Source organism: Neofelis nebulosa, chromosome 12 (genome assembly GCF_028018385.1).
Source record: "Neofelis nebulosa isolate mNeoNeb1 chromosome 12, mNeoNeb1.pri, whole genome shotgun sequence".
Lineage (NCBI taxonomy): Eukaryota > Metazoa > Chordata > Mammalia > Carnivora > Felidae > Neofelis > Neofelis nebulosa.
The window spans coordinates 37,549,382-37,577,206 of record NC_080793.1 but is presented as its reverse complement, the minus strand read 5'-3'; the positions used below and the strand labels follow the sequence as shown (position 1 = coordinate 37,577,206).

Genomic DNA, 27,825 nt, shown 5'->3' with positions numbered 1-27,825 from the left:
ATTTGTGTATATTGCATATACCATGTACCTCTGTAATACCAATTCAGGTCTGTGAAATAAGTTGAAAATATTGGAAAGGAAAAAAAAAAAAAAAAAACAACCTGTCATGCAGTCTGGCCTTTTAGGGCCAAACTTGTGAGGAAGTTTGAAGAAAGATGTCTGGGCTCCATATTTACTTAAGTCCCTTGGTGTCACTTCTGGGTTGACTTCACTTGCACATCTCTTCGGGCTCTTGTTGCCCTCTTCTCTCCTACCAGGTAAGCTGGTATACCAGGCTCAGTCCCCAGATGAAGGGGCCCTTGTCACTGCTGCCAGGAACTTTGGTTTTGTGTTCCGTTACCGCACCTCTGAGACAATTGCAGTAGTTGAAATGGGTGAGACCAAAGTCTACCAACTGCTGGCTATTTTGGACTTCAGCAATGTGCGCAAGAGGATGTCTATTGTTGGTAGGTGCCCCTCCTAGTCAGTCCTCTCCCCTTATTTGTCTTTCATACACATTCACACGTTGACTTTCTCTTTTATATACACACGGATGTTTTCTCCCACTCACATGCCTTCTCAAAGGTACTATTCCTCAAATACAAACACATAGCCATTCCTACTTTCTCACATACCCAAATAATTTCTCTTTGAGAGCTTGTTACCATATACTTCTTTAGTGTTCCTAGATAGTGGCTTGTCTGAACCCCCAAAGCCAAGATGAAAACAGAGAATAAATCCATGAAGCCTGACCTTGGAATAAGAGATGGGGGCAGACAATATAAGGGAAATTCATACTATCTTACTCTCAATTAGTTTTGGCCTCAGACGGAAGAGGAAGAAGGTCATTTTTCATTCTTGGTCCTTACTAGGTATGGACCTTGGTCTAGAACCTAAATGTGAGAAGCTAAATGTGATTCTGAATCAGTCTTCCACAAGAACCCATGGAACACAGGAACCCATGGAAGAACTGGTTCCATAAGGTCTCCTCCCACCCTCACTGGCCCTTACGGCATTATTTATCCTCTGTGACTGCTCACTGAGTGCTTAGCCCCCTAAAGGACCAGAAATAAATGTCATGGGAACAGCCTCATGCCATCCCTCAGTGGCCCAGACAAGTTCTTGTAACAATGGGCCTATGTGATTACTCTTCTTAATTTGTTTATCCTTAGTGAGGACACCTGAAGATCGAGTAATGTTGTTTTGCAAGGGTGCAGACACCATCCTCTGTCAGCTGCTCCATCCATCCTGTAGGTTCCTCAGAGATGTGACCATGGAACATTTAGATGTAAGTGTTTAGGTTGCCCGGGAAGGAAACTGTGGGTGGTTCTTTGTATGCGGATATGTGTACACATATATGTCCTTGTGTCTGTGTGTTACTTATATTAGTATCTTAATAACATTAGTATCTTAGTATAAGATATTAGTATCTGTGTCTCTTTAATTGATGGAAGAATAAAAACTACTTCATTCTGTGGTATTCCTACAGACTCCATTGCCAACTTCTGTGTCAAGAATTTATATAGCACAGGATCTCAGGGGCATGACTGGGCGTGATGACGATTGTATCTGTGGGAGCACTTCCCACAATCAAAATGGTTCTCTCTGTAATTCCTGGTTCCGGAAGTCCCATGGTCAGACCTAGAATTTGCTTCAGAATAGGGCATGCTAATATGGGAGGCCCTACCTCACCAACCATGGTGAGAACACACAGTTTTGAAGGTATGGAGCAGAAAGCACCGCACCTGGGCTGTTTAGGGGACTGTTGTTTGTCACTATCCTCTGTTATCATAGGATTAGAATCCCCAAGTATACCACTTACCTACCCCACCCCACTTCCACCTTCTAGGATTTGAGGTGTATCTTAGAGAGGGAGTGGCTCCTTCTGGCACTAGAAAGAAAAAACAGATCTATACTCTCCAGAATTTCTACTCATAAACCTAGATATATAAAGGGTTGGGGGAATAGGACAGGGTATGGGATGGGAGAGGGAGAGATCAGAAAAAAAAATATTTTAAAGAAAAAATAGATTGGAGAAAATGCTATTTTATTAATCCATTTTGTCTTGTCCCTACATTAACACATAATCAGAAGTCAGAGAACAGGTAAGTCAATAAACACATGAAAAGGTATTCAATTTCATTAGCCTTTAGGGCAATGCAAATAAAAACCTCAAGATACTACTTCACACCACTGGGATAGCTAGATGATCAGATAATAATAAGTACTGACAAAGATATAGAGAAATTATAACCTTCATACATTGCTGATGGGAACGTAAAATGATGCAGCCATTTTAGAAAACAATCTGGCAGTTGTTGAAAAAGTTAAGCATAGAGTTATCGTATCACCCAGCAATTCCACTCCGAGGTTTATTCCCAAGAGAAATGAATAGACACATCCACCCAAAAACTTGTACACATATGTTTACAGTAGCATTATCTATAATAGAAAAAAGTAGAAACAACCCATATGTCCATCATGGATGGCATGGATGTATGGATAAATAAAATGTAGTATATCAAAACAACAAATACTGTTACAAAAAAGAATGACATACTGATACATGCAGATGAACCTTTAAAAAATTATATTAAGTGAAAGAAGCCAGTCACAAAGTCACAAAAGGCCACATATTGTGTAATTTTATTTACATGAAATGTCCAGAACAGGCAAATCTATAAAAGCATGTAGACTAGTGATTCCAAGGGCCAGGGGGAAAGAGAATGGGAATGACTGCTAATGGGTACAGGGTTTCCTTTGCGAGAAATGAAAATGTTCTGGAATTAGATAGTAGTGATGGTTGTACAACTTTATGAATATATGTAACCACTGAATTATATAAAGGGGTGAATTTTATGATATATATATCATAAAATATATGATATATATGATGTATATACTACTTATACTACATATACATATATATGATGTATATACTACATATATATGATATATATGATGATATATATGAAAAGTATGATGTATATATACATTATATTTCAAGTTTTAAAGAAAGTCTATGAAGTATCCCACACAGGACAGCTCTTATGTCCTATACTGTGTCCCAGAGACCACAGTATACATCCACAAATGGACTAGTCTGAAAAACATATCCTTTAACCTTCCAGAACACACGAATTAGAGTATCTTCTCAGAGGGCATTTCCACAGGCCAGCTCCAAAGATGATCATAGAATTGTTTCAGATGTTTTGACCTGCTTCCTGCTACCAACCTTAACAGACACCCATATGGCACCTGACTACACTACAGTCTGTTAACCAGTGATGATAAACTTGTAAGAGTGAAGCTTATATTCAGGAATCAAGAGTCAAAAACTCACTCCTACTAAAGCACAGTTCCAGGTGCTCTAATACAGGAATCCGCAAACAGGTCATACAAAAACAAGAGACAGTCAGGATTTGGCCCCAGGGCCCTAGTTTGTTCACCATGATAGAAAAGAAAATAACACAAGTAAGGGGTAAGAAAGAACTTTAACGCAATCTGCTATATTGTTATCAAATGGATTAAGAATCTGTCAGTGTATTGTTAAGCTTATAAGACCTCCTTCAGTATCCTATGCAAGATCAGTTTCTGCCATATCTCTTCCTTCTTAAGAAAGTCTCTGAGATCTCTCAGGCTTCTTTTTCATAGTTTCATCTGCTCACAGTACAGTGGTTTTAGAGATGGCATTCCATACATATATTGTCTTATGTTAATTTCACCTGACAGCTAATGTTAAACATTCAGAAGTAAGAGCAGAATATCAGGATGATAAATTCTTTCTCTCTTTGCTCTTATAATGCCAAAGTGAATTATTTTGAAACTCATAACAGCGATCGTGTAAAATTGTTATTCATGTGCAATTCTCAGTACATAAAGTCTGCTTTTTTAAAATGTTTGTTTCTTTTTGAGAGAGAGAGAGAGCATGTACCTGCGAACAAGGAAGGGGCAGAGAGAGAGGGAGACACAGGATCTGAAGCAGACTCTGTGCTGACAGCCGAGAGCCCGATGTGGGGCTCAAACTCATGAACCATGAGATCATGACCTGAGCCAAAGTCAGATGCTTAACTGACTGAGCCACCCAAAAAATCTGCTTCAAACCCATCCTTAGTTGGATATGAGTTCTGCCCTAAACTACCCATACTCTTCACCCACACCTCCTTATGACCAAGAGTATACTTTGCAAGATAGTTAGCCATGGTTAGTTAGGATATATCAGTGGCCATGGAGCAAAAAGATGCTAACTCAGCCAGAGAGCATTTCATCAGTGGCCTCATTAACACTGCTGGCTGTGGTTAATCAACTGAGCTAGTCAGCTGTAGACAAATACACAAGCGTGTATGCTTTTGAGGTACCCATTGGATGCTTGAAGGAAGGCAGGAAAACAGGGAAATAAAATGAATGTATGCTTGTGAAAAACAGTAACTCCTTTGATTATTTTTTTATAACAACTCCTTTTCACTTTATTACTCCATTCTCATAGACATCATTATCTTCTCTGTAAGCAGTGAATTATTATCCCAATTTTACAACAAATAAATCTAGAAGGCTTCATTTTTCCCAGGGTCACACAGCAAATTAACTACAGGTAAAAGAATTTTCTACATTTCAGAAGTTCGTTCTTTCTTTCTTTCTTTCTTTCTTTCTTTCTTTCTTTCTTTCTTTCTTTCTTTCTTTCTTGCCCCAGAAAGAAATGTCTTTAGGACATTTTGCTGAGAAAGCTCAACAGTTGTTTTCTGGTTAGGCTAGGTACTAGCACTATGGTACTAACTATTAAGCCCTATTTTGCAGTCAGATGGGCCAATGGGGTCAGTCTGCCACTCTCTAAACTCAGCCCTAACCCAGTCCAGGCCTATTCAGTGCACACACATGTCTTCCAGGAATTTGCCATTGAAGGCCTCCGCACCCTGATGGTGGCCTACCGAGAACTGGATAACTCATTCTTCCAGGCCTGGAGCAAGAAGCACAGTGAAGCCTGCCTGTCTTTGGAGAATCGGGAACATAAAATGTCAAATGTCTATGAAGAGATTGAAAAAGATTTGATGGTTGGTGTGAGGAAGCCAGGGACATATTGGGGGCAGAATTGGGGGTGGCAGTCAGCAGAGTGAGCAAGATCTCTGAGAGTGGCTTCCAGCAGATCAATAGGTTCGAGCTTCTCTAGATACAGGATACTGGAATCCAAGCTGATTCAGGATGTCCTAAATCTTTCCCCCTGTAAATAATAGGGGGAAAACACTAGTTATAAATTTTATCTTATCCCAAAGCTGCCCACAGAAACTAAGTAATCTGGGAGAAATGAGGATCTGAATAATGCACAAATTAGATAATCCACAACTAATTGATGGAATAATCAAGACAAAATATTCATTCATTCATTCATTCATTCAACATATTTAGTAAGTGCCTCCTATGTGTCAGGCATTGTTTTAAGCCCTGAGCATGTAGTGGCAGACAAAACAGACAAAAAAGTGACATATGTAGTATGTCAGATAATGAAAGTGCTGTTGGAGAAAATAAAGCTAGGGAGTATCAGCATATGCATGTATGTCTTGGAGAGGGCAAGACATAGTTGCTATTTTAAATAGGTTGTTTAGTCTGAGCAGAGACGTGAAGAAGGTGGCAAGCCAAGCAGATCTCTGGGGGATTAGCTTTCCAGACAGAGGGAATGGAATGAGTGAAAGCCCTGAAATAGGAGCAGGCCTAACTTGTTAGTTGAACAGCAAGGTGCACTTAGTCTGGCTGGTATAGTTTAAGTGAGGAGGAGAGAATAAAAGGACGTAAGACAGGGAAGTAGTAGAGTGCCCTCATAAGCCAGTGTAAGGACTTATAATGAGATATGGAAAGCCATTGAAGAGTTCAACCAATGAAGTGATGCGATAGCTTTCAAAACAATCACTCTGACTGCTGTGTTGAGATTATATTATAGGGGAGCAATCATAGACCAAGGGAGACCAATTAGAAGGTAGTTGGAATAGTACAGGTGAGAGATGATGATAGCTTGGACTAGATAGAAGTAGTGGAAGGGTGAGGAGTGGTCGAATTTTGTACATTTTTTAAAAGGTAGGGCCAACAGGATTTGCTAATGGATTAGGTTATAATATGAAAGAAACAGAAGTTAAGGGTGATCCCAAAGTATTTTTTACCAGAATGATACAGGTTGGCTCTGCTATAAAAAGAGAAACTATTGATACCAAATGAGAAAACACAGAGATCCCAAAGCTTACAAATCTCCTTCCATAATCAGTTCTTAGGTTAGTACCTCTACTCTGTCCTTCTGGAGGCCTAGCAGAAATCAGCCAGTAGTTTGTCCATCTGTCAGTTCCTCAGACTGAGTCCCGGTGCCCAGCCCTATGGCCAACCCTGCAAGCCAGGAAGTATGCTGTGAAGCAAGAGACAACGGAAAGTGTGTTGAGAAACAGATGGTTTAGAAGTGGCACACAGCTTCATGTATGACTTGGGCAAGTCTTTTCCCTCTTTGATCCCTAATATTCTGTTTTTTAAATTTGATTTATGTGTTTGAAAAGCTGAATCGTTGAGAAGCAGAGTGTGCTGAATTTTATACTATCTGGATCCTCATGCCAGGACAGAGACAACTTAATAAGAATGTGATGAGGTGCCAGTTGAGTTGTTGGGTAGAGCTAAATGCTGTGATGCTCTCCTTTTTCCTCACTCACTGCTATCTCTGTTCAAAGCTGTTAGGGGCCACAGCCATTGAAGACAAGCTGCAGGATGGAGTACCTGAGACAGTCGCCACCCTGAACAAAGCCCAAATTAAAATGTGGGTCTTAACTGGAGATAAACAAGGTAAAGGGGAGGCCCTGACCTGACCAATCCTCTTCCTTACCCACCTTAGCCATTTCTTTATATTATTTTGTATTTTTTTTTGTCTTAGCCATTTATTTCATAATTACCTTATAACCCAGGCCAAGTCCTTATAGGACATCTTTACTCCCAGTCTTGCACATAGTTTGTTAAGAGTATACTTTATGCCGGATGCTGTATTAAGCATTGAGGAAACAGAGATGATTCAATCAGACATGATCCCTGTCATCCAGAAACCCACAGGCTAAAAACTTTGGAGTTATCTTTGACTGCACCCTCTCTGTTGTCCCAAAGATTCATTCTCTCACCATGTCCCACCGTATCTTCTGAAGATCCCCTTGACTGTGCGACCACCTTAATTCAGCCTTTGTTCCCTGTTTGCTGTACTTCTGAACTTCTGCAAAAACTTCTGAACTGATTTCTGTCTCTTGTCCATATTAATTTCAGTACAGCCTACATACGATCAGTTTAATCTCACTAAGATATACTACTTTTATATGTTATTCCTCTGATCAGATACCTTTAGGAACTCCTCATGGTAAAGTCAGACTCTACTGTCTGGCCTTCAAGATCTGGATAATTTCTTGCTACTTACATATACTGCAACTTGAAGTGACCATCATCTTTAGTATGTCCCAAACAATCAAATTCCTATTCTAGAGCCTCTGTTTGAGTTGTTTTCCCATTTGAAATGGTTTTTTCTTCACCTAAATAAGTCTTACTCATCCCTCAAAGTCTTTTTCCAGGAAAGTTTCTATAACAATTCCAATCTCTCCTCTGAATTTTGATATCACTTGCAGTCAGGGTTCAGGATTTATTTTTTGGAAAATTTTTTTCCTTAGTATGAATTTATTCCAAATTCCAGATTTCTTGATGTAAAGAAAAGACCACAACCAAAACACCCCAGTCTCCATAAAATCTAGCATAAACACAGGCACAGGGATGTACATCCTGACTATTTGGAGAAGTGTATACGCTTTGGAATTGTTTTAAGAAATGAGGGAAAGATCTGTTGAAAGACTAAGCCAGAATGGTGCTTGCTTCAGCAGCACATACGCTAAAATTGGAATGATACAGAGAAGGTTAGCATGGCCCCTGCACAAGGATGGCAAATTCATGAAGCATTCCATATTAAAAAATGAGAAAAAAAAGAAAGGCTAAGCCAGAATGATCCTAATTATTGATAAATTATTCAGAAGTCTGTACTAGGTAAACAGTCTCCTGTGTGTTTGAATATGGTCTCCAGTGACTCATGAAAAATACACTTTGACTGCATCCATGGCAAACATGAACAAATGGGTTCTGTTGCCCACTGTTAGAGCCTACGTATGTGTACACTTTTGTAAAGACCCTGTCACAGACAAAATGTGACCTGTGTTCACCCTTCCCTGTAGAGACTGCTGTGAACATTGCCTATGCCTGTAACATATTTGAGGAAGAAATGGATGGGATGTTTATTGTGGAAGGCAAGAATAATGAGACTGTTCTGCAAGAACTCAGGTACAGATAGATGGGAGAACTGCCACAGTTCATTTAGTATGACCCCCACACTCCAGAAGGAACAAAGAAGAAATGGAGAAGGGGAAAACCAAAAAACCTAAAATATTTTATGTGATTTTGTGAAGAAGCATTACAGCTCAAGGAGTTGGAGTTCTGAGGTTGGAGAAGTGTGGTGTGTGGTGTGTAGATGGTCAAGGACCTAAGGCAATGGCAGGTCTCAGGAGGCAGTCAAGTCTGAGGTTCTGGCTATTGCTTTGTAGAGGCTCTATCCACATTACCCACTTTCATTCTGGGACACTTTTTCCTTCCTAACTCTGGGGCTTCCAGTCAGACATTAACCAGTATTCTTGGCTTTCAGGTCAGCCAGGGACAAGATGAAACCTGAGTCTCTACTGGAATCAGACCCAGTAAACATTTACCTCACCTCGAAGCCCCAAATGCTCAGAATACCTGAGGAGGTGCCCAATGGCAACTATGGCTTGATCATCAATGGCTGCAGTCTGGTGGGCAACACAGAGCTACAACTCTGTTCTGTTCTCCCAAAGAACTCTTCTCCTAGGTCCAGCCCACTTCAGGGAAATTTCAAGACCACTTCTCTGTTTCATGAGTCACCCTTTTCCCCCCTGTCTTTTGATGCCCTTTCCTGATAGACACCTTTCCCTATCCTTCTCCAGGCAGGAATAATAAGGAAAGAGAAGCTAAGGGCATATTCCTTCCTTATCCAAATTCTTCACCACTGATGTGACCTGTCATTTAGGGGCAAGGGGGAAGCAAACAGAAACAAGTCCTCCAAAAATGTCACTTGGCCTTATAGCCCAGTCAACTGGGCTGACTGGTTTCCAATTGGAGGCTGTGTCAGTTGTGAGGATGCCTAGAACTGACTTGGGCACTTGTCTCCCTTGGGAATAGAGCACCTGGGAGCCTCTATGCCTAACCTAAGTCATACAGGAGAGTATGGAGATGGGGAAGAGCCTAGAAAGGTCCTATCCTGAGAGCCTTTTTGGGTAACCTGAAATGTGGGTTTGTTCTGATGCTGCAGGCCTATGTTCTGGAAGGGAACCTGGAGTTGGAGCTGGTGCGAACAGCGTGCATGTGCAAGGGAGTTATCTGCTGCCGGATGACACCCCTTCAGAAGGCCCAGGTGGTAGAGATGGTGAAGAGGTACAAGAAGGTGGTGACACTGGCCATCGGGGATGGGGCCAATGATGTCAGCATGATCAAAGGCATGTGAGGGTTGGGGGCAGTAACCTTCAACCATGGGCTTGCCCTTTCCTTCCTCCAGGGACAAAACTGACCTCGGTGGAACTGTGTTCTTGGTTCATAGTCCTGCATATCATATGTATTGTACATAATGTTTTGCAACTTCATTCATCCTCCTCTATACCTACGCTCCCACTTATTTACACATGCATATATCAGTCCATATGCAGACATGCACAAACATTCAGATTCATGCACTTACACACACACATACACACACAAATACACATGGTTCCCACAAGAACATACGCATATATTCACAGAACAACAGGTTGTGCAACTACCACACCATCTTTCCAAGATGGCATCAAAGGCTACATGAAGAACCCCTGGGCAGGAGTCACAATCTGTTCTGTTTTTGAAGGCTGTAGGCCTGAGCAATGTTAGGCAGAAGACAGGACTGTCCAACCGAGGAATTAGCTGTGAGGCACAATGCAGGGATCTTTTCTTCCCTGAAGCAGTGTTTGCAAGAACTTGCTCTGACTCCCCTGGCTGAAGAAGAATAGCAGACTTACTGAGGCCTTGGACCAATAAAAGCAAATGACTGAAACTGGTTTTAATTTCAGCTGAATGTTGTTGGCTTCCAGCAACTTGTGGTTCTCTGAGATATGGACAACACCTAGAGATCCTCTAGTCCAACCTCTCTCCCCATCCAGGAAACACTAGCAGACATTCTAGCCTCGGCTTTAATACTAGAAAGTATTCTTGCGCTCTTCCCCACTTTCTAGAACTCCTCTGATTTTTAGGGCCTTAGAGGTTTCAATTATTCCATTAAGCAATACAGTAGGTATATACCAGAAGATCAGTGAATCTACCCTACACTAAGTAGACTAATTAAAATTTTTAGGCACTTCAGTCTCATTTTCCATCAATCCTAATCCTTGTTTTATCCAGAAAAAGTCATATTAAGCCTCCTAAAGAATTTGCTACTCACTAACAAAGTATGTACATCATTATTTCCTCCTAACAGGTGGATTTTAGCTCCTTAAATAAACTTAGGTAATTAAATATTATGTTAGATTGACATCCATGCTGCATCTTCAACTGATGTAAATGGCTTTAAGTGATAAGAAATGTTTTTTTAATGTATGAAATTTATTGTCAAATTGGTTTCCATACAACACCCAGTGCTCATCCCAAAAGATGCCCTCTTCAATGCCCATCACCTACCCTCCCTTCCCTCCCACCCCCATCAACCCTCAGTTTATTCTCAGTTTTTAAGTCTCTTATGCTTTGGCTCCCTCCCACTCTAACCTCTTTTTTTTTTTCCTTCCCCTCCCCCATGGGTTTCTGTTAAGTTTCTCAGGATCCACACAAGAGTGAAAACATATGGTATCTGTCTTTCTCTGTATGGCTTATTTCACTTAGCATAACACTCTCCAGTTCCATCCATGTTGCTACAAAGGGCCATATTTCATTCTTTCTCATTGCCACGTAGTACTCCATTGTGTATATAAACCACAATTTCTTTAACCATTCATCAGTTGATGGACATTTAGGCTTTTTCCACAATTAGGCTATTGTTGAGAGTGCTGCTATAAACATTGGGGTACAAGTACCCCTGTGCATCAGTACTCCTGTATCCCTTGGGTAAATTCCTAGCAGTGCTACTGCTGGGTCATAGGGTAGGTCTATTTTTAATTTTTTGAGGAACCTCCACACTGTTTTCCAAAGCGGCTGCACCAGTTTGCATTCCCACCAACAGTGCAAGAGGGTTCCCGTTTCTCCACATCCTCTCCAGCATCTATAGTCTCCTGATTTGTTCATTTTGGCCACTCTGACTGGCGTGAGGTGATATCTGAGTGTGGTTTTTATTGATAACAAGAAATTTTTACCTCAGCATCTGGACAGCAGGAAAGAGCCCAGATGGCTGTAGGAGGTACAAAGACCATCCAGGAGAGCTTTCTAGTACTAGCCATGCCAGGCATTCTTGAGTGGCAGCATCCAAAACAAAGTGTAGATGAAAGAGCTATTTTCTGACAATCCACTAAAGGAAAAGGGCAATCCACTCAAGAGAAAAAGGCTCCACTAAGTGCCATTTTGAGCTGGGCCTAACAGTGTTTTCCAAATGTAAAATAAGGGATTTGTACAACATGATCTCAGACTTTCTTTTACACTTCCCAGGCTGGTAGCCCAACTGACAAGCTCTGTGGCTGAGAAGCTTCTGGGATTTCTTTGCAGCTGCCCACATTGGGGTTGGCATCAGCGGCCAGGAGGGAATGCAGGCCATGCTCAACAGCGACTATGCCTTCTCCCAGTTCCACTATCTTCAGCGTCTACTCTTGGTCCATGGCCGCTGGTCCTATAATCGCATGTGCAAGTTTCTCAGCTACTTCTTTTACAAAAATTTTGCTTTCACCCTGGTGCATTTCTGGTATGCCTTCTTCAGCGGGTTCTCTGCACAGGTAGGAGGTCAGGTGGTGTTCCCCACTCTGGTCAGCTGGGTCTTCTCTACTCACCCTCCACTTTAGCCAGCTCAGACCCTTTTTCTTGTCTGGAGACCAATGTATGATATGCTGCCATCCATCCATAAAGTTCCTTATCCATGGTGATCCCATCTACTAACCTTAACACTTAAACTTATATTTCCATACCCTAACTTTTCTGGCTTAGCTCTGACTTGGACTTCACCTTCAAAACTCTCCTGTAAGATATTTTCAACATTGACCTTACATGGAGACATAGTTTCCAAACATAGATAATATGGGGAAATGCTTGGATCTTGGAGGGTTTTTTTTTAATCATCCAAAGTAATCTTTATGGAACAGGCTAAGCCTCAAAGACTTGCCAGACAGGGTGACTATGGGGTTTACCTGTAGCCATACTTCAAAACACAGCTTCCCTTTACTTCTACTTCCCCACCACGATCCCCCTTTTCCCTGCCCCAGACATGAATTGTTGTTGCTCTAATGAATTAATTTCACATTTGAGTATTAAATCTCCCCCATAATAGTGGGGAAAAGCGACACCTGGATATTTATGTTCTACAAGGAATCCATTTTCCTATGAGAAGTTTTTCAGGGTTCTCAAGGATTCCCAAGAAAAATAACCTCAGGAATGATTATCTTGGGAGATCGCCAGCACCTTTGTTACCTTGGGCTCTGAGGGAAACAGACTGGTCAGCTGAAAGTAGTAGACTTGTATACCCCCAGTGTCTAGCAAAGCCATTCTAGTTTCTGAGAGGTGTGTGTGTATGTATGTGTTTTGCTGACCTCTTGTGGCTAGTAAAGGAGCCCTCTCTAGGCCCCAGGATGGAGCACCCAGCTGGGGGAGGATCATTGGACTATTCTACTTGCTAGTGTTAGAAAGTGTCCAGTGTAATAGAAGCTACTGAATGCCATAAATCAAATAAAAAGATGCCAGAGGCTTATATGCCTGAGAGTGCAGGGATCCAGCTAGCATTCCCTAGCAGGCACTTGGGATCTTTTCTGTGCAGGCATGGATCGTTCAGGTCATGGCAGTAGGGTTGATCCAATTAACCTTGTAGGGTTGGCCACAACCAAACTTGATATGGCCTTGTCCAGCCTGAGACTCAGGGTTCTAAATAGAGTATGGCCAAATAGAGATTGGGGTCACCCTTCTCTGTCAGATTTCCGAAATCCAAATCCTGCTTTAGGTTAGTATAGTGCTAGGTAGTTGGGGGGGCAAATTGGGCTCTCTTGAACCTGGGAGGTAGAGCTGGGATTTTGGAAAAGAGAGGAATCTAAGAAATCTCCTTGGTATTCTTCTAGACTGTTTATGATACCTGGTTTATCACTTTCTACAACCTTGTCTACACCTCCCTCCCTGTCCTGGGCTTGAGTCTGTTTGACCAGGTAAGACCAGCAGCAAGCCTCTTAGTCAGAGATAAAGCCCCTAGGCCCTTGAGGAATATTCCCAAGAGTGGGGAGGACAAAAAGAGCTGAGTTCTACAAAGTCAATTATAAATGTAATTTCTAGGGCAAGGAAGGGAACTCATCACCTGAAGAGGTATCATAAGATAAAGAATCCTTCTCCCCAGAAATAATCATTAGTTTTATAAATCCAAGTTTTCCTGTGTTCAATTTTATCTTTATAGAGATACATGGAAATTGTGTCTTATAGTAAATTGAGTGTGCATAACAGTAGTGAAAGGATATAGAGTTATTAGGGCAGGACTAGGTAAAGCAAGGGGCTTCAAGAAAGGAGAGACCCATACAGAGATAATAAGATAAGCCAATGCAAGGTGGCCTAGGTGAGAGTCCTAAAGGCCATGGATGGGAATGTGGGTATGATATTTTGAGTCCTAGGGAGTCAGCCTATGGGATACCATCTATCCCTGTCAGAAATTTCCTGGGCATTGGGGGTCCTGGTACCATACCTCTCCCTCCTTTTCTACCCCAACCTCAAGTCTTGGATACAATGAATAGAATAGAAGCCTCCAAAGAGGAATAAAATAGCCAAAAGAGGACATCATGGGATCATGGTTCCTGGTCTCCATCAGGGTAGGAAGGAAAATTCTCCATGAAGTAGCTGCTAGCCTCAGAGCAACTAGAGGGATGTGTTGTATCCTATCTAGCTTCAACTAATCTGGCTAATTCTAGGGACCCAAAACCTCTCAAAAACAAGCCCCAAGCTTTGTTATTCAAAGTTTCAGATTTAGTCTCGAGATGAAGAAGATCCAATGGCGTCCATATATAGAATCCTGTCACCTGAGTTCACCAGTTGCTATAGGAATGGGAGGAGCATCACAGAACATGGACACCTCCATGGGACTAACTGGTCCCCACTGGCTTCCCCCTCTCCTTTTACTGGCTCTTGATAAAAAATATTCAACTAAGGGATCACTTAAAACTGGGGACTCATGTCCCAACTGCCCCCCATCCCAAGCTCCTGTCCTCCCTTCCAGCTACCCCAACCCTAATTACCCCCTTAACTCTGCAATCCTAACTGCTTCCAGGTCCTTACCACCATCTTGAACTTCTTCTCTTAGCTTTCTTTAACTACCTAGATCCTTGCCTAGAGTATGGGACTTCACGAAGGGTCTGTGGTCACTGCTCTGTTCTCTGGTTCCACTTCTCAAGTAATCCATGAGGAAGCTCCTAGGCAGCCTGGCAGCAGACTCAGTGAGGGGGAGAAGCTTCTACTCTGATGGAGATGGGACCTTCTATGGAGAGACCCTGAGCCTTCCTCCTTACCCTCTGGTGCTTCCAGGACGTGAATGAAACATGGAGTCTACGCTTCCCAGAGCTGTATGAGCCAGGCCAGCACAACCTCTATTTCAACAAGAAGGAATTTGTGAAGTGTTTAGTGCATGGGATCTACAGTTCCTTCATCCTGTTCTTTATCCCTATGGGGACCATTTACAACTCAGTGCGCAGTGATGGGAAAGAAATCTCCGACTACCAGTCCTTCTCCCTGATAGTGCAGACCTCCTTGCTCTGGGTGGTCACAATGCAGGTGTGGCCAGTGTTGGGGGGTGGGGGGTGGTAGGGAGGGTATTGGGTGGGGAGCCTGTCTGGAAGAAAGGGAAAGAAGAAGGAGGGAGGGGAGGTGGGAAGGGATCATCCTCCATTACGGGACTGGAGAAGGGAGGTGGCCGATATGCCCCAGATTGTAGAGTATTGCACATAAGAGGGTGCTTTTCAGATTGCCTTGGAGACAACCTACTGGACAATGATAAGCCACATCTTCACCTGGGGTAGCCTGGGTTTCTACTTTTGCATCTTATTCTTCCTGTACAGTGATGGCTTGTGCTTAATGTTCCCCAACGTCTTCCAATTCCTAGGTAAGGCTATGCCCACCTAGTATGTGGCAAGGAGGTTGGGGGTAGGGTTGAGGAGTGTGAATCAAATACATTTGTTTAATAAATGTTCATTGAGCACATATTACCATGTGCTAGGTTCTGTGGATATAGATGTGAATAAGACATGGTCTCTGCCCTAAAAGGACACAAAATCTAGCTGGGGGAATATTTTACCCTATTAGATTTTCTGAGATATTTTCAAATTTCTTATCTAACTTGATTTTTGTAAGCATCCTATGAGGTACAAAGAGCAAGAATTATTAGCACCATTTTAGAGACTGCAGGTTTTTAAAAATTATTCAAATCTAGCTCTCCTGGTTCCCAGTCCAATATCCTTTCTACTGTGGCATACTGCCTTATTGTCTCCCACATTAATTTTCCTATCTCTCATCTCTACTTTGATGGGAGCAAAATATAGAGAGGGTAGATATTAGATGTGGCTGGCTCTCATCTGTCATCAAGCCACTCATTTTCCCCCCTCCAAAACCCTGCATCCCATTTTTGTGTCTAGGCCAATGTTCTAGGATTCCTGTAACCTACCCCCATCTTTCCTGGCCTGCCCAGCCTTTAGAGGGAGACAGAGGCATGTGAATTCACAGTGACTTTGCCTGTAGAAAAGCACCTCACTCTAATTCTTTTGCATTTATGTTATTAGGAGACTAAATGGTCTCCAAACCAATAACTTCCTTCTTTGGGTTGGAGAGTTATCTAAGTTCTGGCTGACAGCCCCCTTCGTCTAGACTCTGGTTAAGCCTTTCCCCCTCTTGGCTCATTGTTTACAGGTGTGGCCAGGAACACTCTGAACCTGCCACAAATGTGGCTGAGTATTGTCCTCAGCGTGATCCTCTGTATTTTGCCTGTGATTGGGTACCAATTTCTCAAACCACTATTCTGGCCTGTCAACGTGGACAAGGTGAGTAGATCAAGGAATCTACCCAGATATAATTCATGGCCCTCTTTGCCTTTGCCTCTGTGGATAAAAACACTGTCCTTCATGTTCTGGCTATAGATTATGGACAGAATTCATCTTTCCACGAAACTTCCACTGCCACCCCCAACCTGGACCAAACTGAAATATGCAAGCTGTCGACGTTCTGCCTATGCATTCTCGCACAAGCAAGGCTTTGGGGCCCTCATCACTTCTGGCAAGATATTGAGGTCTAGGGTATCCAAGAAAAACAGCTTTCTTTTTAAAAAGTAGAGATCCATAGGGAAATCTCAAAGGAATCAGTCATTACTCTTCCTCCCTTGTATTCATACAACTTAATAAGGATGGATTTGAGCCCTGGGGAAACCAGCATAAACCTGCCCTTTAGCTCTCATTCCACGGGCTTCATTCTCTAGAAGGCTGTGTCCAGGTAAGGCAAGGAAAGGTAAAGAAAGAGCCCCCAGATATCTATCAGAGTTGCAGCATTTCAAGAAAAAGCAATGTCAGGCCTCCCTTCCACCAACCCTTCCAAGTTTTAATCCAGACAAGAAAATATGAAAGTACTGGGTGAAGAGATGCAATATAGGAAAGGGAAAAGAAAATATGACTTAAGAATCTTACTTTGGGCTCTGTTTTCCATACCCAGAGTAACCATAAACCTTCCAGGGTCCCACACAAACATATCCCATCCAGGCACCCTTCTCAGGTTTATCTGAGGAATTCAGGGTGAATCTTTTTGCTGGCCCTGGGTAGCAAAAGGAGGCAGTTATGAAAAGCTGGTCATAAGAAGCTGAAGGAGTTTCTGGATTAAAAAAAAAAAAAAAAAAAAAGAGGTGGTTCCTGCCTTGAGGGGATATAAGTCATAATTGATGAACACATGTCTTCATTCCATAAAATTACTTAGAGAAGAAATTGTATGTACTTGGGAAATTGTTTCTGAGAAGTTTATGGAGTAATAAATTGCTTAATTTGGAGTGGAGAGATTTGTATGATCTGTTGGACCCCAGTGACAATAACATAGTCCAAGCAATATCATTGGCCCGCAGGTCCCCACCACCCTCCCCCTTCAAATTAGTTCAATATTTCCCTCCCCACCTGCTTTCTCTCCTTTTTCAGCTCCATTTCACTTCATACCTCAGTATGACCACATCCTTTAACCATATAGCTTTGTCCCCTTTATACACCTTAAATATTGGTTCCTAAAGTTCAGTACCAGTTTCTCTGCACATCTTTCTCAGTATCTTTCCTGAGTGACTTCATCCAGATGCATGACTTTATTTACCAGCTCTTTCTCTTAGATCCAGATCCATTTATTAAACTGATTCTGAAATCCTTCATTTAGTTGAATCTTAGGAAATTCACACTCCGTCCACCAACATATATTAATTATTTTGCCCCAGAACTTTACCCCAGAATGTCATCACCCTCATCACAGTCACCCAAGACAGTATGATGGAAATCATCCTATACTCTTCCTCTAGTCTGATGTCTTACAAGTCATCAAGTAATGTAAATTCTGCATCTTTATTGTGTCTTGTTTTCAGTTCCCTCCATTTTTACCACCATTGCCCTTGTTCAAACTTTGATCACCTCTCATCTGGATTACTGCATAAAATCTCCCAACTCATGTTCCTGGTTTTCCTCTTGTCTAAAGCATCACCAGTACTTCCAGAGTAGTCTTTATAAACAGCAAACTTGGTCATGTCAGACCCCAGCTTTGTACCTTTTAGTGGCTTTCCATATCTTCTGGATAAAGCTAAAATTGGGACATTTTATTTTTGGGCCCTCTCTAGCCTTGTCTTACACTACTCCCCCATGTGCATTCACACTAGCCATGCCACTTCTGGTCTTCATGTCATCAAACATGCTATTCTCATATCCTAAAATGCTTTCCCTCACCCTCTTCTTCATCCAACAAACTCCTAGTCACCCTTCAAATCTCAGAACAGTTGAAAGTAGATAGAGGTGGTAGTCAAACAACATTGTGAATATACTAAATGCCCCCTGAATTGTATAGTTTAAAATGGTGAATTGTATGTTTTATGAATTTCCCAATTTTTTTTTGAAAGATTAGATTAGGCAGTCTCCTCCAAGAGCTTCCCCTAATTCCTCTGTGTGACTTACATACCCTTCCTATTTATTTAATTGCTCTCCTGTGTATACCTCTTTCAGTGACACTTATCACAGGACATTGTAATCATTGATTTACTTGTTATTCAAACATATAATAGGCCTTTAGTAAAGGTCTGTTGAATTAATGAACAAATGAAATGAAAGGATATTGAAATCTGCTTCTCTGCCTGTTTTTCTTCTTTCCCCGAACAGCATCACCACCCACTAACTCAAACCAGAAACCTCAAAGTCTTTCTGGACTCCTCCCTTTCATTCTTCTAATCCAACCCATTCTGTTACCAAGTTCCATTTACTCTTAGAAATGTCTTCAAATCTGTCCCTTACTATCCTCCCCAGTCCCATTACTGTCATCATTTCTTGCCTAGATTACAGCAACATCTGCCTCTCTGGTCTCCCTGCCTCTGATTCTGCTTGTTTCCAATCCATTATCTATACCACAGAGAATGACCTCTTAAAATACAAATCAGATCATGTCATTTGCCGGTTTAAAAACCTTTAATGACTCATCATAGCTTTCCTACCTGGGTGCTGCCTTCCTCTCTAGCTTCATCACCAATTTCTGCTGCATATGCTCTCATTTTTTAAAAGTTTTTTAAATGTTTATTTTTGAGAGAGACAGCACGAACGGGGGAGGGGCAGAGAGAGAGGGGGAGACATAGAATCTGAAGCAGGCACCAGGCTCTGAATTGTCAGCGCAGAGCCCCACATGGGGCTCAAACCCACAAACTGTGAGATCATGACCTGAGCGGAAGTTGGACGCTCAACCGACTGAGCTGCCCAGGCACCCCTATTCTCATTTCTGCCATATCAAACTATTTGTAATTCCTCAGAGGTTCCATTGTCTTCAGAAGCCTCTATGCTTTGGCTCTTTGTATTCTCTCCTCTTAGAATACACCTCCCTCCTTTGTCTAGCTAATGTCTATCTGCTCTTCACTCTCAGCTTTGGGTCACTTCCTCTGGGAGCCTTCACTGACACCCAACCTCCTATTCTGATTTGGGTGCCTCTTCCTTGGACCAGACCTTCCGTATATTAGACCACCTTGTATATTTCTCTTATTTTCAGTTCTCAAGATTTGAATGTATTATCACTCACATGCCTCTTTTAATTATGACTTATCTGTCTTTTCTGCTAGGCCCTGATGATCTCCTTGAGGACAAGAACTCTGTTTCATTTTGGTATTCAGTACTGGCACTTAGATTATTAATGTTTTTCAGTGAATGAGTAAATTAAATCTACTACCTTTTATTTGTCCTAAACTTGCCTCTTACCCTGTCCTTTCAAAATAAATCTTATCCTTTGGTATGTAGTGTTCAGTTATACTTTAGAGGTCTCTTTTTATGAAACATGGTCACACATGGTCTCCCTTATAAGGCATTTGTAAGAATACAATTTGGACCTATAGTATCCCCCAAAGCTCCTGAAGAATCAGCATCCTCTCCTGGTGGTTTATGTGCATCTTGGGAGATTTGAGTCTCAGTCTCTGCTGAGGATCCAAGAAGTACATGCCACGTTCCAAACTGAAGGGTGAGATGATCATGCAAGACTTGGAAAGGGGGGTATGAAAAATAAGTGTGCAACTTTTAATCACCTCACCCACCTTGAGAAATAGGCCAGAAATTTAGACATTGATAAGGGATCTTTAGAGAGAATTACTAATGGACTTTGAGTCCCATCCCAAGTTCAGTTCAAGTTGAGAGGGTTTTAAGGAAATTCTTTGGAGAAATTGATATGATTAATGTGTTTGGGGTTACAGAGAACTCATACCTAACTCATACCTGGAAAATCTAAAAAGCAGGAGAACAATTAGCTACCTTTTTTATGGAAGAGCAAAAAGAGGTGGCTGGTGAGACTGGCCTATGCCCCCATTATTTTTCAGGACAAAGGGATGCATGGGTACTCCCCATAGACCACATATGGGCCATGTAACAGACCTAATTAGGGTTTCTTTATCCTGTCAGAGAGACAGGATCTGAAAAGTTGAGATGTCAGCAGAAGGAAGCAATAGATCTGTTGTCAAATGGTTAGATATTTCTAATTAGATAAAAGGTTGCCTGAGGGTTTGACTGCCTGTGAAGGGACATGAGGTAAATTTTCTATATCTTGATTTTGGAAGTATTTACCTGGGTGTATATATTTGTCAGAACTCATCAAACTGTACACTTAAAATATGCAAATTTATTGTATGTAAAGTAAACTTAAGTACAGTTTTTTTTTTTAATTCTTAGAGATTTCTAAAGGAGTTGTAAGTGACCATCTAGAGCTGAATTCACCCATATTAAAGTAACTAGGTATAGGAGAAATAGCTCAATCAACAGAGAGGGTGTCACCAAAAAACCTACAAAAGGGCTCCTTGAGAGTCAGCTTTAGATACTTGTCAAGCACTAAAACTAGTTTGTGGTAGTATTAGCCCAGTAAGAACCTTCCTCATCTCTTCTCTTTCCACCCTGCTCAAACTCTGAGAGTGCTAGCAAGCTAAACAAGGAAGAAAAGATAGACATCTACTAATCCTCACCTCCTTTTCCCACTAAACATGGGCATTTATAGTACGGCCAAGCTGAGAGATAGGAAAAGCCATAATTTTAAAGTTTGAAGTTTAAAGAATTATTTTATTAGTCTGGCTATTTTAATTATTAAAGTGAAGCAGTGACAAGTACTGGTTGCTACCTGAAAATGACCAGAAAATTCATGAAGTGTAGAGTCTTATGGAGTGGGTTTAAAGAGTGGAAGACAAAATAAAATGTTTTTTTTTGTTTGTTTGTTTTTTTAACGTTTATTTATTTTTGAGACAGAGAGAGACAGAGCATGAATGGGGGAGGGGCAGAGAGAGAGGGAGACACAGAATCTGAAACAGGCTCCAGGCTCTGAGCTGTCAGCACAGAGCCCGACGCGGGGCCCAAACTCACGGACCGTGAGATCATGACCTGAGCCGAAGTCAGATGCTTAACCGACCAAGCCACCCAGGCGCCCCCAAAATAAAATGGTTTTATAGTCATCCCTATCTCACAAATCCCATCCTTTCAAGGTTCCAATTTCCCTCTCTCTCTCTCTCTCTCTCTCTCTCTCTCTCTCTCTCTTCATCACATTCATCCATATGTACAAGTATTTACTGAGCATCTACTATGATCTGGGCACTGTTCTCAATGTAGAGATACAGTGAAAGCCAAAAATCAAAAAGGTTTCTACTATTATGGATCTTACATTCTGTTAAGGGAAACAATAACAAAGTAAACAAGATCATTCAGATAATAAGTGCTATGAAGATACTTTAATAGTGAGGGACTGTGAGAAGGAAGGGAGAGCTACTTTGTATTTAGTAGTCATAAAAGGCCTTTCTGAAGAAGTGGCATGTGAAATGAGACATAAATGACTAGAAAGATCTAGCCTTGCAAAAATATAGTGGAAAGACATTATAAGCAGAGTAAATAGCTAGTTAAAAGTCCCTAAGATAGGAGCTATCTTTGTGTGTAGGAAAAAGATGCCAATGTAGACAAAACATGATGCACAAAGAAAGGGTGTTTTGATAGATATGATGGGAAACAGTGGAGAGCTTTAAAGCCAGTTTGGAAGATTGTTCAGGCCACTCTCTGGACAATAGGGATGCAAAAGTGACATCAGGGAGACTATTTAGTAGGCAATTACAGTTGTCTAGGCATGGCATGGTGGTGGCTTGGATGAGGATAGAAGCAGTGGAGAAATAAGTAGATGATTAGAGGATATATTTTGAAGGTAGACTCAAAGGACGACATGGGTTGGCTACCAAAGATGCAAGCACTGGTTTGTCAAATGATCCTATGGATTTACCCAATGGCTTCTTCTCTGAAAAGCAGGATACGAAATTCATGGATTACTGACTCTCCCCACACAGCCCCTGATAAATGGGTGAATTTGGGTGGTCATGTTTGGTGCCAGTTGACTCCACTACCCCTAGCCACAACTGGCCAAGAGTGGATCTATAACTCACTATAGCTTCTCTCTCTCTAGAAATTAGAATTAGAACTCTGGGAAACTAAGTCAGTGATAAGGACAGTTTCGGGAAGTGGGGCCTCCATTTTAAAGTGGCCATGATTTGCTGTATGAAGGGAAGTGAGCCAAGATATTTAGCCTGTAGCAAAAGCATAAGCAGATGTCCAAAGAGAAACAAAGATATTATTTCACTGCAGGAAAGAACCCCATGAGGGGCTTTCTGAAGTTGGGTTCCATAAGGACATCTTTTTCCCTGTTTTTGCCAATAGCAAAAACCCAGAGGCAATTCCAGTTTATATAGGCCAAGTTTAGACTTCTTCCTCATCTACAGCCTTTTAGGAACAGGGCAAGGTCACAGAACCATCTGGCTCACCCTGCACCTTTTCTTTAGGAACTTGCAGGAAAAATAATTTATTTACCACTGCCAGGAGAAGAGAAACAAGGGAGCAATTCTTTAAAAACATTTTTATGTTTGTTCGTTGGTTTGTTTAGAGAGCACAAGAAGGGAAGGGACAGAGAGAAGGAGAGGCAGGCTCCCAAGCAGGCTCCACACCATTGGTTGCAGAGCACAACACAGGGCTCGAACTCATGAACCACAAGATCATGACCTGAGCCAAGATCTAGAGTTGGAAGCCTAACCGACTGTGCCACCCAGGTACCCCAAGGGCACAATTCTTAGCCCCAACATTTCCCTGCAATTCTAACTCCAAGATACATATCCAAGATACGTTCAGAGGTTTAGAGAAGACTCAGCATTGGAGGACCCTGGGAGTCATCATAGTCATTTGATCAACTTTACGCCCTGCCTCCAACAACACATTTTATTTATTTATTTATTTATTTATTTATTTATTTATTTATTTATTTATTTATATTTACTTATTTTTATTTTAGTGGGCACCAGCGGGGGGAGAGGGGCAAAGGGAGGGAGAAAGAAGAGAGACAGAGAGAGAGAGAATCTTAAAAGCAGGCTCCATGCTCAGTTCACAGCTTGATGCCTGGCTCCATCCCAGGACTCTGGGATCATGACCTGAGCAGAAATTAAGAGTCGGAACCTCAACTGACTGAGCCATCCAGGCTCCCCCAACAACACATTTAATTAAGCATTAAGTCCTATTGATTCTATATTCTAAATCTCTCTTAAATCTATCTCCTTTTATCTAACTCCTCAGCCACTGCCCTAATTCAGATCCTCTCACTTCTCATTATAATTACTACAGAGTCTCAATTGGTTTCTTTACTTTCCTGTAACTCAATATCCATGCTCTTACTAGAGTGAAATTTGAAAGTGCAAATCTGTTTGAATACTGGTAATAATGCAAAATGTTTCTATCCATGACAATGCAAACGATTCTTGTTCCTGATGATGCAAATTAATTTTGTCTGGTAGAAAATATACACTTATAAAAGTCAAATCCTCATCTGAACCGGTTTTAGTTTCTTATTAGCTCCCTCACTAATTAGTGAGTTTAATACGTGTTTATTTTATATTTGTATAGGACTCATGATTTTACCTTTTCAAAAATTAGCTCATAACACAAATAACAGGAAGTAATCTTTGTTTATTGAAGACAAAAATGAGACTATATGAAATGATAGAAAGATGTGCCATGAACCCAGGGTAGAAGTCAAGCTGAGCCTCCAAAGTGGAACACACTGCTGGAAAGCCCCCCAGGAACCTCTTTGTGTCTACACTTGGCTCCTTTCTTTGAAACAGATTGATCCTTCTCAGCAAACTGCTTTTCTTTGCTACTCAGGCCATTTGGCAAGTAAAAGATGGTCACAGATCTCAGTTTCCATTGTAAGTCCAACTATGAATAAGGGTATAGTTCTCCCCCAATTCCAAATTCTCAGGGAAGGGATTCTGTTTGGCCTAGTTTGGCTTAAGTCTCTACCCTGGACCACCTAACTGTACAAGCATACAACTTTTCATCAATCTCCCTACCTGCAGTCCTAGCCTTCTCCACATCACCACCCCCCCCCCAGAATTTTATTTCTGAAATTCAAATTTGATTTGTCATTCCTCCCACTGCATAAAGCCCTTCAGTGTCTCTCCACTGTTTACAGAATGAGTCCCAACTCTTTAGTATATCATAGGAAGCTCTTCAAAAGCCCCTGACTATATCTGCTGTGCTCTCTCCATTATACCCCACACCTTAAGCATATCAGTTGTTTTGCCCCTGTGTTCTTTTGGACATGCTGATTCCCCCACACCCTTTACCATTCATTCTTCAAAACTCCATTCACACCACTTCTGTGAAGCCTGAGGATGCATTACACAGCATGACATTTATCTGCTTCCTTGACTGTGAGCCAACAACCCTGTGAATGCATATGGTCTCAGTCTCTAACTTTCACGAAGCATGGAACCCAAGGGAATTTATATTATTTGCTGAATGACCACCTGCCCACCTCCCACCCCATCCCCCACTGACCTTTGTCAGGAAGAAAGAGACAACAGGATCCTCAATGTCCCACATACATCCTGCCTTCCATGAGGAACAGGAAGAGCATGAGTTCTCTTAAAGAAAAAAGTTATTCATGACACTTGTTAAAGATGGTAAGGCAGACCTTAAAGGGCATCACAACAGGTATGGGGACCATTGAAATGGGATTTTGCAAATGGGGGAGAGATTGAGCTCAACTCAGACACCAACAAGAACGGGGGATTTTCTAGCCAAGTAGCAGTATAGGGGTCAGTGGATAGAAAATTACCGTCTTAGTCTGTGCAGGCAGCTATAATGAAATACCACAGACTCTGTAGCTTATAAACAACAAATTTACTTCTCACAGTTCTGGAGGCTAGAAATCAGAGATCAGAGTGGCAGCTTGGTTGGGTGAGGGGCTCCCTTCTGGGCAGCAGACTTCCCCTTGTATCCTCACCTAGAGGATTGGGCTAGGGAGCTCTAAGAGACCTCTTCCATAAGAGCACTCATTCAATTCATGTGGGTGCCACCTTCACGATGCAACCACTTCTCAAAGGCCCCAGCCTACTAGAGCCATCACCTTTGGAGATATTTCCATGTGTGAATTTGAGAGACACAAACATTCAGACTATAGATAGCAATTGCTAAGAGGATACATCAGGGGTAAGGGGAATTCTTGCTAAAGGGTCTCAACAGAATTCTTGCTTGAAGGCAGACCAGGGTGGTAAGATACAAAGGGTGGTCAGATACCAAAGGTGGGGGATTCTAACTAAACTGACTTAGGAAGATTCTTGTTCAAACTGGATTCTATGGGGAAGCCCAAGGTCAGGCCTAGTCCAGCAGAGAACTCAGAGGATCCTAAAGTTTGGGTCAAAGGAGAGAGTCTTTGTCAGTTCCAGGTTTTACCAAGATTCTCAACCTGGTGATGCATGGGGTACTTTTAAAAATATCACAGCCTGGGGCCTCCCAACCACCACTACACTCCCATCCCAATGATCCTGATTCAGCCGTCTCCGCCGAGGTCAGGCCTTGGTTTTGTTGCTCTGTTTTCATTTTCCGTTTTCCCTAAGAAGGTCTACTGAGGTGTCAGGGTTGAGACTTGCTGCTTTAGGCGAAAGTGGGTGCGCAGATACACCTGTCTTCGAAGCCATTAGGCCCACGCCCAGGGTCACCTGGGTTCCCGAAGACTCGAGGCGCGCCTCGCCGCGCACCGCCCCGAAGGGGCGGGGCGCGGGCCGCAGAAGGCGGGGCCACAGCGGAAGCCTCGCCGCTCCCCTCGCGGGAAAGCTCTGCGCGTGACTCGCTGCACCCATCACAGCGAGAAGCGGGGGAGGTGGGCCAAACACCGCGGGCCCGAAGGACCGAACCAACGCGCCGTCCGGAGGGGCGGCATGAGGGCAACCCAGATTGGACCATCGGCGCCGCGGCTGCAGGGGGAACCGGACATTACCAACCCGTCTGGAGAGGAGGGGGACGCCGGCCTGTCCCAGCTGCAACGCTACCCCAGAGGGGCGCGAGACGCCGCCGGCCGCGCCGCAGCCTCCACCAACGCCGCGGGCACCGTAGGATCACGCTGAGAAGAGAAACGAGGTAGGGACGTTTCTTTGGGGGCTGGCGGGGTCCGGAAGACCCACTGCCCTCACGTTCCAAACAATCCCTTAGGGGAAAGCTCTCTGTGCCGCCGCCCTTCCCCTCAGCCCTTCTCCGTGGCCCTTCATCCCCACCCTGCCGGTCCACTCCCACCTTCCTTCCTCCTGACACTTCACCTCTACCATCCACTGAAGCCTCAAGCCCCAAGGACCAAACATCCCTTTGGGCGTCACCCCAGATCCACCCCAACCGTCTCCTCAAACTGTCCCTTCGGTGACACCCCTCAGCTGACTCGCGCCCGGCTGTCATCGTTGTACCCGCATCTCGGCCGCCGAGCACCCGACCCCAGGACTGTAGCAGGGGCCTCCGCATAGCCAGTCCCAGAGGGTCCTCGGTGCCCTCCGCTCCGTTGGCCCCCTGGCTCCCAAGTTGTCATCTTCCTGAACTAGAATAGGATCTTTTTGTCACTCTCACCTTAGAAAATGTTTGGCCTGACGTTTTGCCAGTCCCCTGACACCGCACTTACCTGCTGTGAAGGGCACGGTGATCCCGTGCTCAGGGCTGGCTCGGGACAATCCTGGAGGCAAAGACGATACAGTATTCATTTGTATCCCCAGCGCCAAGCACAGTGCCTGGCACATGTTATCAGCTCAGTTAAATATTTGATGGGTGTATAAATGAATGAATGAGCCCAATGCAGAGGGTGTGAGGCAGAGTGGTTTGGTGGGAAAGGTGTCTCCAGTTATATGAAAGGGGGGCAGGGTGGAATGGAAGAGCATCTGGGAGATTACTTGTGATGCTCATATCAGGAGCCTAAAACTGAATATATTCAGTCTTTGAATTCATGAATCTAATTTCATTCTGGTAGGACCTTCTATGTATCATCTGTTTTCCACTCATGTTCTATTTACAAAAAAAAAAAAAAAAAAAAAAAAAAAAAAATATATATATATATATATATATATATATATATATATATATATATAAATGAGGGCTGGGAGCTGCAGAAATTCTTATTGGTAAGTACCTTAGAGGTGCCCAGATAAACTTGAAAGAGCTTTGCCCAAGTGACCTGCTCCTCTTGCCCTAGCGACTAACTACTCCCTCTGGGGAAAAATTCTGGAGACCAGCCACAGCCTTTAAAGCTGACTCAGTGTAGTCAGCTGGTGCTTCAGGACAGGTTGAGGAATGAAGGACCTTGTTGATTTTACCCTTTAGCTCCTGGGTACGCCCACTCACACTTCTCAGGGACCGTAGTGGTAGACATCCCAGGCAGGCCTAGTGTGATAGATATCAAAGATTCCTAAATTCTACTGTAGTATGATGAGGCCATATGGGCCTTTTATATCTTGGTAGGCCAGAGTCAGGCAGGGATTACCACTATGTGAACAGGGTCAGTAGTAATAGATGAGAATGTGAGTCTTTTAAAGATGGCATTCTCAAAGAACAGCCTGAA

At 42.7% G+C, this 27,825-nt stretch overlaps 2 protein-coding genes, 1 long non-coding RNA gene and 1 other non-coding gene across 7 annotated transcripts in view; 3 read left to right on the top strand and 1 right to left on the bottom strand.

Moving 5' to 3' along the window:
• Positions 1 to 17,230, top strand: part of LOC131491722 (phospholipid-transporting ATPase FetA-like) — a 100,299-nt gene extending 83,069 nt beyond the window's left edge. The window contains exons 17-29 of one of the 2 annotated variants that reach the window (XM_058695005.1): positions 258 to 446; positions 1,152 to 1,267; positions 4,863 to 5,027; positions 6,675 to 6,786; positions 8,199 to 8,304; positions 8,663 to 8,807; positions 9,344 to 9,527; positions 11,746 to 11,969; positions 13,296 to 13,379; positions 14,737 to 14,895; positions 15,172 to 15,310; positions 16,111 to 16,241; positions 16,338 to 17,230. In XM_058695005.1, the coding sequence (XP_058550988.1) occupies positions 258 to 446; positions 1,152 to 1,267; positions 4,863 to 5,027; positions 6,675 to 6,786; positions 8,199 to 8,304; positions 8,663 to 8,807; positions 9,344 to 9,527; positions 11,746 to 11,969; positions 13,296 to 13,379; positions 14,737 to 14,895; positions 15,172 to 15,310; positions 16,111 to 16,241; positions 16,338 to 16,529 (1,946 nt within the window). In that variant the 3' untranslated portion in view covers positions 16,530 to 17,230. Of the gene's footprint in view, positions 1 to 257; positions 447 to 1,151; positions 1,268 to 4,862; positions 5,028 to 6,674; positions 6,787 to 8,198; positions 8,305 to 8,662; positions 8,808 to 9,343; positions 9,528 to 11,745; positions 11,970 to 13,295; positions 13,380 to 14,736; positions 14,983 to 15,171; positions 15,311 to 16,110; positions 16,242 to 16,337 lie in introns of both variants that reach the window. The other variant, XM_058695004.1, reaches the window with a different exon arrangement.
• On the bottom strand, positions 5,023 to 27,470 carry LOC131491728 (uncharacterized). 3 transcript variants are annotated; one of them, XR_009251622.1, is made up of 5 exons: positions 27,397 to 27,470; positions 26,896 to 26,946; positions 24,789 to 24,874; positions 6,242 to 6,361; positions 5,023 to 5,194 (listed from the first exon to the last, which is right to left on the bottom strand). It is a non-coding gene; the product is annotated as an uncharacterized LOC131491728 (long non-coding RNA). The 3 variants fall into 3 exon arrangements; XR_009251623.1 differs by lacking the exon at positions 27,397 to 27,470 and adding an exon at positions 6,894 to 6,978 and having other exon boundaries at positions 26,896 to 27,293; XR_009251621.1 differs by lacking the exon at positions 27,397 to 27,470 and having other exon boundaries at positions 26,896 to 27,293.
• LOC131492326 (U6 spliceosomal RNA) lies at positions 7,838 to 7,940 on the top strand. The gene has a single exon (XR_009252014.1). It is a non-coding gene; the product is annotated as a U6 spliceosomal RNA (small nuclear RNA).
• RUSC2 (RUN and SH3 domain containing 2) overlaps positions 26,060 to 27,825 on the top strand; it is a 67,143-nt gene continuing 65,377 nt past the window's right edge. Inside the window, exon 1 of the mRNA XM_058695000.1 lies at positions 26,060 to 26,369. The gene's annotated coding sequence lies outside the window, so the exon portion shown is untranslated. The remainder of the gene's footprint in view (positions 26,370 to 27,825) is intronic.